Genomic DNA, 19,109 nt, shown 5'->3' with positions numbered 1-19,109 from the left:
ATTCTGATCAGTGTTTCATCACCACCACGGGTACTTGACCTGCACCAGCTCACGGATTCCACCTGAGACTGGGAGGCCGGTGGCTCATCTTTATGTCCTATTACTAGACCTGGGAGGTGTGAGGGACCTGCCAAAGACTCACGGGGAAGCAGGCAGTGCCCGGGATGTGGCCAGGCGCTGCCTCTCAGGCCCTGCCATCTGTGCATGTGTGCAGCTGGGAAAGCAAAGCAAAGTTGCTCTGGACAGAGGGAGGGTGGTGGACCCCGGGCTACCCCAACGCTGCTGGGGACCTCAGTTGAGACCAAGAGCCAGGTGGGGGAAGCCGAATCCACATAACAGGGACTGCCTAGGTTCTGGCACAGGCACCCAGCCGGCAGGGTGGGCCACTTGGCCTGCCTGGTCTGGGCACACGGACTGAGGGAAGGGCAGGGCCTCCCTCTGTGACTCAAGGGTAGACGCATGAGTCAGGGCCAGCGGCAGGGAGGATCAGGGCCCCGCAGCCCCGCCTACTCCAAGGAGCACCTGGCCTCCGGATGTGGGCCCCCCAACCTTGCAAGATGGGGGAGGAGATCCTGAGGTTATCAGTGGGACTCTGCCTCCTCCTTACGCCACCAGGCTGTACCCGAGGCGAGAGCTGCAGGGCTGCAGCTGCTGGAACGGGGAGGGAGATGCACATGCTGCGGCTTCTGCCCTGGGGGACCTGGGGGCACCATGGGAAGTGACCCAGCCTGGAAGGAACCTCTGGCTCCTGCTGACCAGGAGACATGTGACTAGGAGAGGGGAGGGCTGCCTTTAACCCCTGGAAGAGCTTCCTGAGCTGGACAGGAGTCCTCCTTGCACAGGCCTGGCCTCCCCGCTCCCTGCAAGCTGGCTGCTGGGCCGTGGGGGGCGCATGCAGCTGCCCACAGAGCCTGACTGCCATCTGGCTTCATGTCCCATCAGGAGGGGCCCTCTCTGCTGGGGCTGTCCCTACTCCCATCCCCACCATCAGGGCAGAAGAGGAGGAGAGTGAGGCCCACAGCCCCTGGAGCAGCCTGCCTCCCATACTCACACCCAAGACATGAGACAAAGCTGTGGGACGCCACCTCCCACCTCCAGGAGCACAGCCAGCCAGGACCCTAGGGCCTGGATCCAGGGCGGGCCAGAGACGAGAGTGGAAGCTTCCCCCCGCCCCTGCCTGCACAAGCCCCACCAGCCTGCTGCTGCCCACACTCCATCCCATGGCTGCTACCCTGGCTGGGGACCTGTCCCCCGCCACACGCACACAGCTGCTTGCCTGTACAGAAATGCTCAGACACGCACGTACCTAGCATGAGAAGAGCCACAGACACATGCCTCAGGCGTCAGGGCTGCACAGACCCCAAGACAGATGGGTAAATAGAAACAGTCACCCAGGCCAGGCACAGTGGCTCATGACTATAATCCCAACACTTTGGGAGGCTGAGGCGGGTAGATCACCTGAGGTCAGGAGTTCGTGACCAGCCTGACCAACATGGTGAAACCCCATTTCTACTAAAAATATAAAACTTAGCTGGGCGTGGTGGTGCACACCTTTAATCCCAGCTACTCGGGAGGCTGAAGCACAAAAATTGCTTGAACTGGGGAGGTGGAGGTTGCAGTGAGCCGAGATCACACCACTGCACTCCAGCCTTGGCAACAAGAGTGAAACTCTGTCTCAAAAAAAGAAACAGTCACCCAGTGACCAGAGGCCATACCCAGAGGCATGGATGGGAAGTGACAGATGGGCTTGCCAGACGGCTACCTCACCTCCTCACGCATGTACACTCGCACCCACACCCCTGCATTTGCACACATGCTCGCCCACCCCACCTCCTGGACTGTGAGGAGAGCAGGGCTTGTTGGGGAACTGCTGACCACAGAACCTGTCCCAATCCCCACTCCCAGGCAGAGGCTGTCCCGCAGGAGCAGGACATGGGATGGCAGAGGTGCCAGAAGATCCTCTGTACCCTGTCTGGGCGGGTGGGCAGCTGGGTGTCTGGCCGTGTTTGGGGCCCAGGGCTCCAAAAGCCACAGCTGGCTGGAGTGGGGTTGGGGTGGGAGCGGGGGAAAAGCCCAGGCTTCCCTACACCCTGGGCCACCGACAGCAAGCAGGGAGCTGAAGCACTGATGGCCTGGCTCAGCGGCAGCCAGGGGCTCCACCGAAGGGCCCGGCCTGTGTACCCCGCAGTGCTCACCGCTGGGCTTCAGGTACTTCTTGGCGTGGAGGTAGCTCTCCAGCATGCGCTCGTTGAAGAGCATGTAGCCCATGGGCTCCGAGATGATGATGTCCACCTGCTCGGGGAGTGACACCTCCTCCACCTTGCCCGGGATGACCACGATGCGGTCCGTCAGGTTGTTACTCTTCACCAAGACCTGCAGGCGGGCAGGGCCATGTGGGCTTCCCTGCATCTTCCTGCCGTGGGGCCCTCCCTAGACCTCCTCTCAAGGGACAGCCTCCATCCGCACATGGCCATCGGGTGCCCCTCTGCCTCCTTCGCTGGTGCCCCAACCATGGCTGCGATTGGCCATAGCCTGTTAAGAGCTTGCTGTGGGCCGGGCGCGGTACCTCAAGCCTGTAATCCCAGCACTTTGGGAGGCCGAGGCAGGAGGACTGCTCGAGCTCATAAGTTGGGAGACTAGCCTGGCCAACATGGAGAAACCCTGTCTCTACTAAAAATACCAAAAAAACATTTTTTTTTTTTTTTTTTTTTGAGACAGATTCTCACCCTGTTGCCCAGGCTGGAGGTGGTAGTGGCGCCATCTCGGCTCACTGCAACCTCTGCCTCCCCGATTCTAGTGATTCTTCCACCTCAGCCTCCCGAGTAGCCGGGACTACAGGCACCCACCACCATGCCTGGCTAATGGGTTTTGCCACGTTGGTCAGGCTGGTCTCGAACTCTTGACCTCAGGTGATCCGCCCGCCTAAGCCTCCCAAAGTGCTGGGATTACAGGTGTGAGCCACCATGCCCGGCCTAAAAATACAAAAATTAGCCAGTTGCGGTGGTGGACACCTGTAATCCCAGCTATTCAGGAGCCTGAGGCAGGAGAATCACTTGAACCCAGGAGGTGGAGGTTGCAATGAGCCAGGATCGCACCACTGCACTCAAGCCTGAGTGACAGAGTGAGACCCCCCCAAAAAAAAGAGTTCACTGTGACCCCAGCCCTGCTTCAGGGCCGTCCCCTGCTGCGGCCTCCTAGGTCCCCCACCCTGCGTTGACAACTGCTGGTGGCTGCAAAGAGGGGGACGAGCAGACATCACAACAGCCACCAAAGAAAAGCTGGATGCACCCCCAACCCAGCGATTCTAGGGCTAGGGTGTGTCCTACAGACACAACCACATGTGGCAGAGGGGCTCACGACAGCAGTGTCGGCCACGTAAAGACCTGGAAGGAGTCTGAGTGTCGCTGCGGACACAATGCAGCTAAAGCAACAGCGGTATGGCTGGGCACAGGGGTGCTCTGCGGCGGCAAGACAGAGCAAAGATGGCCCCTCCACGACCCCGGCGACCCCAGATCCATGGGTGAGGCAGAGCAGGGAATGGAGGGTGCAGCCTCCGCTGGTGCGAGAGGACGCTCACGTCTACAGCCACGGAACAGCTCTGTCAGACTTTGTGGCCGTAGCTCCTCTCTCGTGATGGGGCTGGGGGTGGGAGCCAGGGGTGGGGAAGGAGACCACGCTGTTTGCTCTTTTTTAGCTTTTATGTTTTGAACTTTGTGAATGAAGGTTTCAGTGCAAAAAAAAAAAAGACAGGGAAATGACATGTGGCCCTGACTACCGGTCATGAGGGAAAATCATCTCAGGCCCTGAAGCCCCTCCCCGAAATGACTGTTTTGGGGACAACAAAGAGAGCAAAGCACAGAAGTAATGTCCCCAGGCCCCTGGGGGTTCCCAAGCTTCTCTAGGCTGGGGCCAGCATGGCACTCATGGGCGAGCACCAGCGGGCCACTGACCTCGGCGTGCTGGGCCATGGTGCTGGCCTCCACCGCGTAGATTTTCCGTGCTCCAGCTTGGGCGGCAAAAAACGACAGGATCCCAGAGCCACAGCCAACATCAAGAACGATCTGAGGGAGGAGTGGGAGGTGAGAGCGAGACATAGGAGGTGACGGTGATGGGGAGGTGACAGTGATCATAAGGGATGTGCATATCATGAGGCGTCTGTCTTCACTCTCAATGTTTGCCCTTTATGGGCTCTTGGTCAAAATGATGCGAGAACTCAAGATGAGCCATGGGCCAGTCCTCTGGGAGGAGAAGCCCTGGGGAAGCTCCCGCTCGGCCCCAACCCTGTGGCCTGCAGGCCTCTGGATCATCTGGGGTGAGAGGCACGGGCCTCCCCTGGAAGCTCACTGGCAGTTGAAAAGCATTTTTCCGGGGCCTCCGCAGTTCTAGCATGGAGGAAAGGGGCCCGAGGTGTTGGTGGCAGTGTCTCCCAGCTCCATGCTGACTCATGCCTGGAGAAGCAGCCTGTCTTGGCTGGGGCAGGTGAGCCGCCCAAGCCCTGGGGCTGGCTGGGCTCCCCGCAGGGCTACTGGCCTGTGATGGTCACTCATGGCAAAGTCCAGGCCAGGGTCTGGGAGAACACACCACCTGTTCTGGATTTGTGGGATTGCTTCCACACGAGCAGACCAAGGACAGACATTCCTGGTGGTGACAGGCATGAGCTTTTGAAGGATGAATGCTCTGGGCACAGTGAGTGCCTGCAGGGGAAGCTGGGGTCAGGTGGGAAGGCCTCAGGGTACCGATCAGAGCTCCAGATGAACCAGGAAATGGATCTCCATCCTTGGGGAGCAGAAAGGGACTTCACCAACGGAGGACGTCCCTCCCAGACCGCAGCGGCCAGGAGGAGGCTCGGGATGGCCCTGCCGGGGCAGACACTCTTGTGTCAAGACAACTCCTCCCCAGGGCCCAGGGCCTACCATCCTCTGGGACGGTAAGCAATGCTAGGGGGGCATGACCCAGGCGCTGGATGAGGCAGATCCATGCAGATCCACATGGAGAGATCCCCAAAATACTTGGAGGAAAAAAACAGGCTCCCATTTGATTCAAAAGAGAAAACAGGCCGGGTGCGGTGGCTCACACCTGTAATCTCAGCACTTTGGGAGGCTGAGGCGGATGAACTGCTTGAGGCCAGAAGTTTGAGACCAGCCTGGGCAACATGGCAGAACCCCATCTCTACTAAAAATACAAAAATTAGCCGGGCATGGTGGCACATGACTGTAATTCCAGCTACTTGGGTGGCTGAGGCACAAAAATCGCTTGAACCCAGGAGGCGGAGGCTGCAGTGAGCTGAGATTGTGCCACTGCATTTCAGCCTGGGTGACAGAGTGAGAATCTGTCTCAAAAAAACCCCAAAGAACAGAAAGAGAAAACAAAAACTCTGAGTAAGCCAGGTGCAGTGGCTCATGCCTGTAATCCAAGCACTTTGGGAGGCTGTGGGCGGATCATGAGGTCAAGAGATCGAGACCATCCTGGCCAACATGGTGAAACCCTGTCTCTACCAAAAATACAAAAATCAGCTGGGCTTGGTGGCGTGCGCCTGTAGTCCCAGCTACTCAGGAGGCTGAGGCAGGAGAATCGCTTGAACTCGGGAGGCGGACGTTGCAGTGAGCCGAGATTGTGCCACTGCACTCCAGCCTGGTGACAAAGCAAGACTCTATCTCATAAAAAAAAATGAAAATAAAAAAGGTAGACACCAAAAACTCTGGCAAATGGGATGAGAAGGGAATACATTATACATTTCTACTTTTTTTTTTTTTTTAAGATGGAGTCTTGCTCTCTTGCCCAGGCTGGAGTGCAGTGGCACAATCTCAGCTCACTGCAACCTCCGCCTCCCAGGTTCAAGCGATTCTCCTGCCTCAGCCTCCTGAGTAGCTGGGACTACAGGTGCCTGCCACCACGCCCAGCTAATTTTTGTATTTTATTTTAGTAGAGATGGGCTTTTGCCATGTTGGCCAGGGTGGTCTTGAACTGCTAACCTCAAGTGATCCACCTGCCTCAGCCTCCCAAAGTGCTGGGATTACAGGTGTGAGCCACTGTGCCTGGCCGATTTCTACTTTTGAATACAGACGCTCTGCTGTGTTCTCTCTCTCTTTTAATCATGAGTGCACATTATTTGGTGATATCAAAAAGCTTATTTATTAATTTTGTTTTTGAGGCAGGGTCTCGCACTGTGGCTCAGCCTGGAGAGCAGTACCCCAGTCGCAGCTCACTACAGTTTCAACTTCCTGGGCTCAAATGATCCCCCTGCCTTGGCCTCCCAAAGTGCTGGGATTATAGACAGGTGTGAGCTACTCTGCCCAGCTCAACAAAATAATTGTAAAATATACGCTGATGTCTGCATGGTGAAAAATCTGGAAGAAGAAACCTCATACTGAGGGGTGGCGGCTGTCTTGGAGGGAACTGATAGAGGCCTCTCAAGCCTATAATGTACATGCTGTGTTGAGTTTATATATCAAATGCATTTATTTTTCTTGCTTTTTGTTTTTTTTATTTGTTTGTTTTTTGAGATGGAGTCTTGCTCTGTTGCCCAGGCTGGAGTGCAGTGGCGCGGTCTCAGCTCACTGCAAGCTCTGCCTCCCGGGTTCATGCCATTCACCTGCCTCAGCCTCCTGAGTAGCTGGGACTACAGGAGCCCGCCACCACGCCCAGCTAATTTTTTTTGTATTTTTTAGTAGAGACGGGGTTTCATCATGTTAGCCAGGATGGTCTCGATCTCCTGACCTTGTGACCCGCCCGCCTCAGCCTCCCAAAGTGCTGGGATTACAGGCGTGAGCCACCGCGCCTGGCCTTGTTTGTTTGTTTTTTTTTTAAGAGACAAGAGTCTCGCTCTGTCGCCCAGGCTGGAGTGCAGTGGCACAATCATAGCTTACTGCAGCCTCAAACTCCTGGGCTGAAGCAATCCTCCTGCCTCAGCCTCCGCAGTAGCTGAGATAAATGCATTTCTAATCTGAGAAAATTAAAGATAAAATCAATGAGCAAAGAAAAAAAAAAAAAAAGACAGAAGCAGAGAGGTGGGCACATGCGTGGGCCACTCACCTTGTCCTTGAAGTCGGTGTGGTTTTGCAGGATGGCGCGCTGGTAGGTGCCTGTCCGCACGTAGTCCTGCATCATGTTCTGCTGCTGGGACAGGTAGCCATAAAACTGGAACAGAGACACACCAATGGCACAGGGCACATGGTGGCACGAGGCAGCCAAGGCCCTGGCCAGCCCTGTGATAGAGCAAGGGGCCATCTTGGGCACAAACCTCCCTTGGGAGGCCGTGCACCCTCTGCCTGGGCCCCACTAGCAGCTCCAGGAGAGGGAGCAGGAAGCCGGAGGGCAGCCCCCAGGAGGACACCGCCACTATCACTGCAGCCGATGGCAACAGCTGGATGCCACCTGGACCTGGAAGCTGCCCAGGAGAACTCAAGATTTGCCACAGGCAGGGTTCTGGCATCGGGGGCCACCTGCCCCATCTTGAGGGCCCCAAAGAAGAAGAGAAGCGGATCGAACAGAGCCCTAGAACTCAGAGCGCCAGGCAGGTGAGGTGTGGTGTCTCTCTGTAAGACAACGGGCGATCGGGAGGCAGCGTGGCACCTGGGCAGGGGCACAGGCTTTGGCATCAGGCAGACCTGGCTTCCCATCTTGGCTCTGTTGCATAATAGCTGTGTGACTTGGAGCAAGTCACTTAACCTCTCTGAGCCTCAGTTTTCTCATCTGTAAAATGGGGACAATAATAGCACTTACCTCCTAGCGTTGTTGGGAGGGTCCAAGTGCTTCTGTGCATGTGACAGCGCTTAGACCAGGGCCTGGCATTCAGGGAGCGCTCAGGGCATTGCAACTGCTCTACCGTTATTCACAACGCCTGTGGCCCTGAGCTCCACCTGTGCTCAGATCCTTCCAGCAACCCTCTCAGGCAGGCACCTGCATCTCCGCTTCACAGATGAGGAAACTGAGGCCCAGCCAGCGGAGGAAACCTGCCCAAGGCTACATGGCCAGTAAGGGACAAAGCCAGGACGGGAACTTGGGTGGGCCTTCCCTGTGCTGCGTGGCCTCCTGCGGGTGGGTGGCAGGGGGGGCTGCCGGGGGGAGGCGGCCTGGCTGAGGGGGAGTGCAACCCACCTGGAAGTACTGCACGGCAGAAGACTCCTCCGTCCGCTCGCTGAACACGGACCGCTCCAGGGTGTGGCCCCGGCAGGTTTTCAGGATGTTGTAGAAGGAACAGAAATCTGGAACAGGGAAGCCAAGTCACCGGGGGGCGGTCAGCAACCCAGCATGTGGCCATCTGGGAGGGAAGGTTCTGGATGGCCGTATGTCCTGACGTTTCTCCCTTGAACATACAGGGCTGGTGATTTCTCTTCCCCGAAAAACAATTTTCAAAGTTCAAAGAAAAGATGAAGGGCAGCCATACCTGCACCCTGGTGACTGACATGAGAAGAGGGCAGGTAGCCTGCATGTGGGGCTGCTGTCTGGTGGGAGTGGACCTGGGGATTCCTCACCAAAGGGCAGCTTGGTGAAGCTCTCTCAAGCACACGCCCACTGGCCGGGAGTCAAAGCTCTGGCAAATAAGCCCAAGTCCACCCAGAAGCTCAGGGCAGCATGTGTGTGGGGGCAGCAGACACTGCAATGTCCAGTAAGAGGGGACTGGACAAACCCCAGGGGCACAGAAAAGCACAGTAGAGGCCAGGTGCAGTGGCTCATGCCTCTAATCCCAACACTTTGGGAGGCTGAGGTGGGAGGCTGAGGTGGGCAGACCAGTTGTCAGGAGTTCCAGACCAGCCTGGGCAACATAATAAGACCCTGCCTCGTTAAAAAACAAAAACAAGAAATAAAAAATTAAGAAAAGCATGGCAGAGAATCACCAATCACCACCCTTCCCAGAGATGCAATGGTATGTGGCCCTTTAAAACAGGCTCTATCTATTTGCCTGGGCACAGTGGTTCTCAACTGCAATCCCAGCACATTGGGAGGCTGAGGCGGGTGGACTGCTTGAGCCCAGGAGTTTAAGAGGCCAGCCTGGGCAACACAGCAAGACCCTGTCTCTACATGAAATAATAAGCCGGGCACGGTGGCTTATGCCTGTAATCCCAGCACTTTGGGAGGCTGAGGCGAGTGGATCACTTGAGGTCAGGAGTTCGAGACCAGCCTGGTCAACATGGTGAAACCCTGTCTCTATTAAAAATACAGAAATTAGCCAGGGGTGGTGGCGGGCACCTGTAATCCCAGCTACTCAGGAGGCTGAGGCAGCAGAATCACTTGAACCCGGGAGGTGGAAGTTGCAGTGAGCCAAGATTGCGTGACTGCACTCCAGCCTGGGCAACAGAGTGAGACTCTGTCTCAAAATAAAATAAAATAAAATAAAATAAAATAAAATAAAATAAAATTTAAAAATGCTATATTTATTAACATAGAATAATAGCCACTAAATTATATCAAGTAAAAAACAAAACAATATTTAAAAGACAATCTCTTTAAAAATTAAAAGACACGGTCAGGCATGGTTGCTCACACATGTAATCCTAGCACTTTGGGAGGCCGAGGCAGGCAGATTACCTGAGGTCAGGAGTTCAAGACCAGCCTGGCCAACATGGTGAAACCCCCGTCTCTACTAAAAATACAAAAAATTAGCTGGGTACAGTGGCACATGCCTGTAATCCCGGCTACTCAGGGCGCTGAGGCAGCAGAATCGCTTGAACCTGGGAGATGGAGGTTGTGGTGAGCCGAGATCATGCCACTGCACTCCAGCACTCCAGCCTGGGTGACAGAGTGAGACTCCGTCTCAAAAAAAAAATTAAAAGACACAGTTCGGGATGAGCAAGTTCTGGAGATGGGTGGTAGTGACAGTTGCACAACAATGTTAATGTGCTGCTTGCTACCAACCTACACACTTCAAAAGGGTTAAAATGACCAAATTTTGTTATGTAGATTTTAGCATAACTTTTAAAAACTGACAGAACCGAAATAAAAAATATTAAAATACAAATAGTGTTAAGAGTGGGAACGGCCGGGTGCAGTGGCTCATGCCTGTAATCCCAGCACTTTGGGAGGCTGAGGCGGGTGGATCACTTGAGGCCAGGAGTTTGAGACCAGCCTGGGCAATATGAAAAAACTCCATGTCTACTATAATAAAAACACAAAAATTAGCCAGGCATGGTGGCACACACATGTAGTCCCAGCTACTTGGGAGGCTGAGGCATGAGAATCGCCTGAACCCGGGAGGTGGAGGTTGCAGTGAGCCAAGATAGCACCACTGAACTCCAGCCTGGGCAACAGAGTGACACTCTTTCTCAAAAAAAAAAAAAAAAAAAAAAAAGGCCGGGTGCAGTGGCTCACATCTGTAATCCCAGCACTTTGGGAGGCTGAGGCGGGCGGCTCACTTGAGGCCAGGAGTTCGAGACCGGCCTGGGCAACACAGTGAAAACCCATCTCTACAAAAAATTAGCCAGGCGTGGCAGCTTCACACAGGTGGCCCTGAGGGCTCAGGCTGCCCAAGGTACATCTGGGTCACTGCACAGCCTCCTTGAGACAAGGGGGAGGCCGGCAATGGCTATGGGCAGGCAGCCTCCCCACCTCCAGCTGTCCCTGCACCAGCCCCTGTGTCAACCACTGGGCTCACTCCAGCTCTCAGGTAACCAAGCCTGCAGCAGGACCTTCAGACCGTCTCCAGCCCTGGGAGTCCCTCGACACCTCCACTGCTACCCTGGCTGCATCCACCTGGGGTTCTCCCACCCCTAGTCAGGAATCTTGTGTCCACCTGTGCCCCCAAGGTGGGTCGGTTAGGCCCTTCTGGTGGCTTCTCTGCGCCCTGAGCAAACTCTTCCTGCCTCTAGGACCTCGTCTCACTCCATCCCCTAAACTCCAGTCACAGCTGGCCCAGGGCTGGCCACTGCCAGAAAGACTGGGCCCAGGTGGTCAGGATGGGCCTCTTGGAGGTGGGGACATAGAAGCCAAGCCCCAAAAGACCCGGAGGAGTGGGCGAGGGAGGGTCTGGGATCCAGCGTTTGCCCAGGCAGTGGAGTGTATTCTGGGCATATCTGCATGTGGGAATGCGGTTTTGAGGGCAGCAGAGCCTTCTTAAGGATGCACAGGCCACCCCTTAGCCAGGCTCTACGTCCCTGCCCACCAGGGCTCTGGGTGCTCTGGGCTGGTGTCACCGGAATGGAAGGAGGGCCACGTACCGTTGGGTGTGGCGAACTGGATGAGGACGCTGTTGCAGCCCAGGGTGATGATGAAGGACTGCTTGCCCACACGGCTGCACTCTGTCTCTCGGGATACTGAGCACTTAAAGACACACACATCTTCATCTATGAGAGAAGACAGGCTGGCGTGAGCGGTGCAGCCCTGTCGGCTGCCTTCTTTTGAGCCTGGGTCCCTGTCGCCCTCCTGCTGCCTCCCCTTGGTGCCCCTAGATTCTTCCAGAGTGCCACAAAGCCACCCTGGCAGCACTGCCGGGTGCCCTGACTGCCCAGCCCACATTGAAGACAAGGGAGCGACTGATCAGACAGCAGGAACACAGCCTGTGTCCTCAGGATGACCAGGGCTGAGACAGGGGCACGGTGAAGGCTGAGGTGGGCAGACAGGGCCACGAGGCATGGTGCCGGCCCACAGGAACTCAGAGCTGGAGCTGCCTCTGCCCCGCTCGGCTGAGCCCTTCTGTTCTTGGATGGGTGCAGTGCAGTGACTGCATGTGGCCAGTGGAGCCAGACTGCTGGGTTCACACCCCATCCACGCCATTTGTTAACTGTGACACAGGCAGGTCCCTCAGCCTCTCTGGAACTGGGGTTCTCACCATCAGATGGGGCTAATGGCGGGGCAGTGGTCTAGTGAAATTAGGACACTGTCTCCCTGTACCCGTCATGATAGCTGTTACTAGTCATTCATTCCACAAACCTGCAGCCACTCCACTCCAGCCAAATGGTGAAACTTAGCGATGCCAGGAACAGGCCCGCCCAATCAGGCGCTGTGCCCCTGCCTGCCATACTGCAGTGGGACAGGTGCATCATCTGTAGTATTCTTGGCAAAAATGTTTGCCCTAGTCCCATCTTCAAGGGACAACAGAAGAGGACAGGTTGTGGGGCAGGCTACAGGACAACCAGCCTGGTCTCCTCAAACAGGCCAATGTCAGGAGAGACCAAAATGGTGGGAGCTATTCCAGAGTACAGGAGACAAGAAAGAGGGGAGTGCCCAATGCAATGCAAAGTGGGACCCTGGGCTGGAGCCAAAAGAAAAATGTTTTTAAAAGTTATAAAGGACAACTGGCGAGGCTGGGCCCACACCTCTAATCCCAGCACTTTGGGAGGCCAAGGCAGGAGGATCACTTGAACCCAGGAGTTGGAGATCAGCCTGGGCAGCATAGCAAGACCCCGTCTCTACAAAAAAATTTAAAAATTAGGCAGGTGTGGTGGCATGCGCCTGTTGTCTTAGGGACTCAGGAGGCCGAGGTGGAAGGATCACTTGAGCCTGGGAGGTCGAGGCTACAGTGAGCCATTACTGTGCCACTGCATTCCAGCCTGGGTGACAGAGCAAGACCCTGTCTCAAAAAAATAAATAAAGGACAACTGGGGAGCTGGACAGAGTGGCTCACACCTGTGGTCCCAGCTACTTGGGAGGCTGAGGTGGGAGGATCGCTTGAGCCCAGGAGGTTGAGGCTGTAGTGAACTATGATGGTGCCACTGCATTCTAGTCTAGGCAACAGAAGTGAGATCCTATTAAAAAAAAAAAAAAAAGATAACTAGGGAAATGTGAGTGTGGACTACATATTCCATAATTTTAAGTTATTTGGACGTGACAATGGTATTGTAGTTTTGTAGAGAAATGCATATTTTCTTAGAAAACATATGCGGAAGTATTTATGGCAAATTCCCATGACATCAGTAGCTTGCTTTTGAATAGCCCATCACAACAACAACAGCAACATGAGTGCAAATATGGCAAAAGTGTTCTCAATCACCCTGAAGAGCCAAAACAATCTTGAAAAAGAATGAAGTTGGAGGATTCCCATGTCTCAATTTCAAATTTTACTATGAAGGTACAGTAATGAAAACAGTGTAGTGGTACTGGCAAAAGAAAGGAGACACAGATCAATGGAACAGAATCAGAGTCTAGAAATAAACCCTTATACTTATCCTCAATTGATTTTTGACAAGGATGCCAAGAACATTCAATGGGGAAAGAATAGTGTCTTCGACAAACACTGTTGAGCAAACTGGATAACCACAGAGAAAAGAATGAAGTTAAACCCCTACCTCACACCATATACAAACAAAACAGAACTCAAATGGAGCAATGACCTAAATATAAGAGCTAAAACAAGAAAACTCTTAGGAGAACTATTTGCAAATCATCTATTGTTAAGTATTTAGTGTCCAGAATATATAAAAAACTATTTTAGGGTCAGGCATGGTGGCTGACACCTGTAATCCCAGTACTTTGGGAGTCGGGCAGATTACTAGAACCCAGGAGTTTGAGACCAGCCTGGGCAACATGGTGAAATCCCGTCTCTACTAAAAATATAAAAATATTAGTCAGGTGTAGTCGCATGCGCCTGTAGTCCCAACTACTTGGGAGGCTGAGGTGGGAGAATCACCTGAGCCCAGGAAGTTGATGCTGCAGTGAGTAGAGATGGCAACACTGCACTCTAGCCTGGGCGACAAGAATAAGAGCATGTCTCAGAAAAAAAAAAAAAAAAAAAAAAAAAGTCTGGGCGCAGTGGCTCACGCCTGTAATCCCAGCACTTTGGGAGGGCAAGATGGGTGGATCACGAGGTCAGGAGATCGAGACCATCCTGGCTAACACACTGAAACCTGTCTCTACTAAAAATACAACAAAACAAAACAAAACAAAACAAAATTAGCTGGGCATGGTGGCAGGTGCCTGTAGTCCTAGCTACTCAGGAGGCTGAGGCAAGAGAATGGTGTGAACCCGGGAGGTGGAGCTTGCAGTGAGCCAAGATCACGCCACTGCACTCCAGCCTGGGCAACAGAGCAAGACTCCGTCTCAAAAAAAAAAAAAAAAAAAAAAGCAACAATTATTTTTTATCTCTTTTTATTATATTTATTTTTTGAGATGGAGTCTCACTCCATCACCCAGCCTGGAGTGCAGTGGCACAATTTTGGCTTGCTGTGACCTCTGCCTCCCGGATTCTAGGGATTCTCCTGCCTCAGCCTCCCAAGTAGCTGGGGGACTACAGGTGTGCACCACCATGTCCAGCTTATTTTTGTACTTTTAGTAGAGATGGAGTTTCACCATGTTGGTCAGGCTGGTCTTGAGCTCCTGAGCTCAAGTGCTCTGTCTGCCTCGGTGTCCCAAAGTGCTGGAATTACAGAGGTGAGCCACTGTGCCCGGCCTATATATTTTTTTGAGACAGATTCTTGATCTGTTGCCCAGGCTGGAGTGCAGCAGCACTATCTTGGCTCACTGCAACCTCTGCCTCCTGAGTAGCTGGGATTACAGACATGCATCGTCACACCCAGTAATTTTTGTATTTTTGGTAGAGATGGGGTTTTGTCATGTTGGCCAGGCTGGTCTTGAAGTCCTAGCCTCATGTGATCTGTCCGCCTCAACATCTCAAAGTGCTGGGATTACAAGCATGAGCCACTGGGCTGGGCCAAGAACTTTTTTAACTCAACAACAAAGAGATGGCCAGGGCCGGGCACAGGCTCATGCCTGTAATCCCAGCACTCTGGGAGGCCAAGATGGGAGGATAACTTGAGGCCAGGAGTTTGAGGTCAGCCTGGGCAACATAGTAAGACCCCATCTCTACAAAAAAATAAACAAAATTAGCCGGGCATGGTGGTGCATGCCTGAAATCCCAGCTACTCAGGAGGCTGAGGTGGAAGGATTGCTTGAGCCCAGGAGCTCAAGGCTGCAGTTAGCTATGATTGTGCCTGTGAACAGCCACTGCACTCCAGCCTGGGCAACATACCAAGACTCTATCTCTTTAAAAAAACAAAAACAAACAAACAAAAAGCTGGCCAAGCGCAGTGGCTCATGCCTGTAATCCCAGCACTTTGAGAGGCCAAGGCGGGCAGATCACCTGAGGTCAGGAGTTCAAGACCAGCCTGGTCAACATGGAGAAACGCCGTTTCTACTAAAAACACAAAAATTAGCCAGACACGATGGTGGGTGCCTGTAGTCCCAGCTACTCAGGAAGCTGAGGCAGGGAGAATTGCTTCAATCAGGGAGGTGGAGGTTGCAGTGAGCTGAGATAGCACCACTGCACTTTAGCTTGGGCAACAGAGCGAGACTCCGTTTCAAAAAAAAAAAAAGGCCGGGCGCAGTGGCTCACACCTGTAATCCCAGCACTTTGGGAGGCCGAGGCGGGTGGATCACAAGGTCAGGAGATCGAGACCATCCTGGCTAACACGGTGAAACCCCGTCTCTACTAAAAATACAAAAAATTAGCCGGGTGTGGTGGCTGGCGCCTGTAGTCCCAGCTACTTGGGAGGCTGAGGCAGGAGAATGGCGTGAACCCGGGAGGCGGAGCTTGCAGTGAGCCGAGATCGCGCCACTGCACCCCAGCCTGGGCGACAGAGCCAGACTCGTCTCAAAAAAAAAAATAAATAAATAAAAACAAAACAAAGCAAAAAAAAACCAACAGACACTCGTATGCAAGCATTCACAGCAGTACTTATTCACGACAGACACAAGATAGAAATACAACCCAAATGTCCATAAACTGACAAACAGATAAACAAACATGGCTTATCTATAAAATGAAACATTATTCAGCCATAAAAATAAAGGAAGCACTGAGCCATGCTACAACATGAATGAACAGCAGAAACATCATGCCGAAAGAAGCCAGACACAAATGATTCTCTGTGAATATGACATATTCACAGAAGACACACTGCTGGTGGCTAAGAGCTGGGAGAAGGCAGGAATGGGGAGCAACTGCTTAATGGATGTGAGGTCTCCTTTTGGGGTGACAAACATATTTTGGGAGTAGACAGAGGTGATTGTTATGCAACATTGTAAAAGGGCTGATTTCATGTTATAAAATAATAGCTTTTGACCTCCCAGGCTCAAGCCATCCTCCCACCTCAGCCTCCCGGGTAGCTGGAACCACACGCGCATGCCACCACCCCTGGCTAATTTTGTTTATTTTTTTGTAGAGATGAGGGTCTCACTATGTTGCCCAGGCTGGTCTGAAACTCCTGGGGCTCGAGTGATCCTCCCACCTTGGCCTCCAAAGTGCTGGGATTACAGGTGTGAATTTTGCTTCAATAGAAAATGAAAAATGGGCCAGGCGTGGTAGCTCACGCCTATAATTCTAGCACTTTGGGAGGTGGGCAGATCACTTGAACCCAGGAGTTTGAGACACACCTGTCCAACATGGCAAAATCCCGTCTCTACTAAAAATACAAAAATTAGCAAGGCATGGTGGCGGGTGCCTGTAATCCCAGCTACTCAGGAGGCTGAGGCAGGAGAATCGCTTGAACCTGGGAGGTGGAGGTTGTAGTGAGCCGAGATGGCACCACTGCACTCCAGCCTGGGCGACAGAGTGAGACTCAGTCTCAAAAAAAAAAAAAAAAAAAGAAAAAGAAAAAGAAAACTGTTCCTAACTGATGAGTCCAGGTATGAGGGCCTACAGATATGAGACCTGAAGGGCAGCTCCCCGGCCATACCCAGCCAGTCCTGCCAGACTCTCTCCCACCTGAGGAGCCAGGTGCCGCCCTCCTGAGAGGGCAGGGCATGGAGGAACCTCCTGAGCCCTGCCAGGAGGAGGGTGTCAGCAGGCCACTGCCCCAGACTCACAGCCTCACCACACCCACAGAGGCCCCAAGATAAAGTGTTCCCAGCTGTAGGTGGGTCCCAGGAAGGGACATCCAACCTTGGCATGGTGCCCACACTCATACCCATCCTGGGGCAGGAGATACTGTCGATCTGTTGGCCACACCTGGGCGACAACAAGTGGGCCCAGGGAGGCCTGTTTACCAAGCAGCCTGGCAACCCGACGTTGCCTGAGGCGCCCCTCTAACCTGGCGCCAGGCAGGCCACTACAGGACCTGGGGCCAAGTGAAGCCTGGCTGTGCCCAGCCAGGGCTAGGGCTGGGCTTGGGCCAAAGATGCCGGGGCTGAGGGCAAGTGGATCGCTTCATCACAGCAGCAGCTGCTGAAGCCCGCGGAGCCGGCAGCTTCTCAAAGTCACAGCTTTATCCCCAAGTTAGTCCCTGGCACACAGAAGACACCTGGGAAATACTGACAAACCAAAAAAAAAAAAACACAAAACACACACACACAACAAGCTAGACCATGTTCCTCTCTTTGTTCAGGAGACTCCCGAGCCTCTGAGCTCTGTGCTCATCATTCCTCATGGCTGCCCCCACCTTGGCCCCTTCCCACGGACACACTCAACCCTCTAGTCCCTACATGGGCCACGGCCCAGGCCTCTGCACATGCTGTTCCCACTTGCTCCCTTCCTCTCCCCTTCCTCTGCTACTATGGGTCCAGTGGGCCATCGCACACCTGGCCCAGGGTCACCTGTGAGCAGGCAGGGAACGCACAGACTGTCTCCTGGCTCGTGAACAGCACCCCAGGAGGAGGGCAGAAGCGAGCCTTGGGGCCGGGGACGCACAGGCGTCTGGATCCAGCAGTGGCAATTCAGTGCTCGCCACAGATGCGGCCCTGCCCGCGGGAAACTCACTGTGGCATCTTCTCAAGGCCAGCAACCACCTCCCAAAGCGGCCATTCAGCTGGGGAGGAGCAGTATGGGAGCCGCAGAAGGGGGTAGGACCCCAGGATTCAGAAAGGCCCTCTGTGTTGGCCTCTAGAGACTAATCCAAAAAGCACCACTGTTGCAGCATCAGCTGGCACATGTTGGGGACTGTGTGCACATGGCCTGGAGGTGGGGGACAGGCTGCAGGGCTAGCAGGCAAGGGTGACCAAAAAGCAGACTCTAGAGCCAGGAGGCTGTGGTGAGTTCAGGCCAATTGAGGCCAGGCCAGAGCTGGGGTATCTTTTTTTTTTGGAGACTAAGTCTCACTCTGTCGCCTAGGCTGGAGTGTAGTGGCACAATCTCAGCTCACTGCAACCTCTGTCTCCTGGGTTCCAGCGATTCTCCTGTCTCAGCCTCCTGAGTAGCTGGGATTACAGGCATGCACCACCATACCCGGCTAATTTTTGTATTTTTATTAGAGACAGGGTTTCTTTTTTTTTTTTTGAGACGGAGTCTTGCTATCGCCCAGGCTGGAGTGCAGTGGCGCGATCTTGGCTCACTGCAGGCTCCGCCCCCCGGGGTTCACGCCATTCTCCTGCGTCAGCCTCCTGAGCAGATGGGACTACAGGCGCCCGCCACCTCGCCCGGCTAATTTTTTTTGTATTTTTAGTAGAGACGGGGTTTCACCATGTTAGCCAGGATGGTCTCGATCTCCTGACCTCGTGATCCGCCCGCCTCAGCCTCCCAAAGTGCTGGGATTACAGGCGTGAGCCACCGCGCCCAGCCTAGAGACAGGGTTTTACCATGTTGACCAGGCTGATCTCGAACTCCGGATCTCAGGTGATTCGCCCACCTCGACCTCCTGAAGTGCTGAGATCACCGGTGTGAGCCACCGTGCCTGGCCCAGAGCTAGCATTTCTTTACCCTGCAGTAAAAGGAAAGGGACTGGGATCTCCAGGTGGAGTCTCCAAAGGGGAACGTGAAGAACATGAACCCGGACTGAGTGTTACACTTCGGCCACCCCTGGACGCAGCCTGGAGCTACTCGCTAGCCTGCCACGCTGCACTCGGCCCTGATGAAGCTCTGGGGCCAAGGGAGGAGGGGCTGGAACTGCAGGGAAGGGGGTAGAAAAACTGCCCCATCTTTGAGGCAGCCTTTCTTGCTTCCCAGGAAGGAGCCCTCCACCATGTGAATCCAGGTCACAAACCCCCAGTTGCCATGAGCCAGGCCTTCCCACACCCTGCGGAGGCTGGGATGTCACATGACATAAGAGTGACAACACTCTAATGGCCAGGCTCTGTTCCGGTGCCTTATGTTGACCTCCTGTTTCCTCTTCTCATCACCTCTAGGAGTATCTACTCTCACTATGCCCTTATTTACTCAGAGAGGTTAAGTATCTCGCTCAAGGTCACACAGCAAGAGTGGCCGAGGTGACTGGCACCAGCATCCCCATTCCTCACCAATGTACCACCCA

At 54.0% G+C, this 19,109-nt stretch overlaps 1 protein-coding gene across 4 annotated transcripts in view; it reads right to left on the bottom strand.

The window, feature by feature from the left end:
- The window catches only part of CARM1 (coactivator associated arginine methyltransferase 1), a 51,762-nt gene that overhangs the window by 7,124 nt on the left and 25,529 nt on the right, over nt 1–19,109 (bottom strand). For all 4 annotated transcript variants that reach the window (XM_024237075.3, XM_024237076.3, XM_063719933.1 and 1 more), the window contains exons 2-6: nt 11,154–11,279; nt 8,098–8,204; nt 7,033–7,137; nt 3,951–4,061; nt 2,196–2,373 (exon numbers count right to left, since the gene is read on the bottom strand). In XM_024237075.3, the coding sequence (XP_024092843.1) occupies nt 2,196–2,373; nt 3,951–4,061; nt 7,033–7,137; nt 8,098–8,204; nt 11,154–11,279 (627 nt within the window). The remainder of the gene's footprint in view (nt 1–2,195; nt 2,374–3,950; nt 4,062–7,032; nt 7,138–8,097; nt 8,205–11,153; nt 11,280–19,109) is intronic.

Source organism: Pongo abelii, chromosome 20 (assembly GCF_028885655.2).
Source record: "Pongo abelii isolate AG06213 chromosome 20, NHGRI_mPonAbe1-v2.0_pri, whole genome shotgun sequence".
In the NCBI taxonomy this organism is placed as follows: Eukaryota; Metazoa; Chordata; class Mammalia; order Primates; family Hominidae; genus Pongo; species Pongo abelii.
This window is presented reverse-complemented; position numbering and strand designations above follow the sequence as displayed.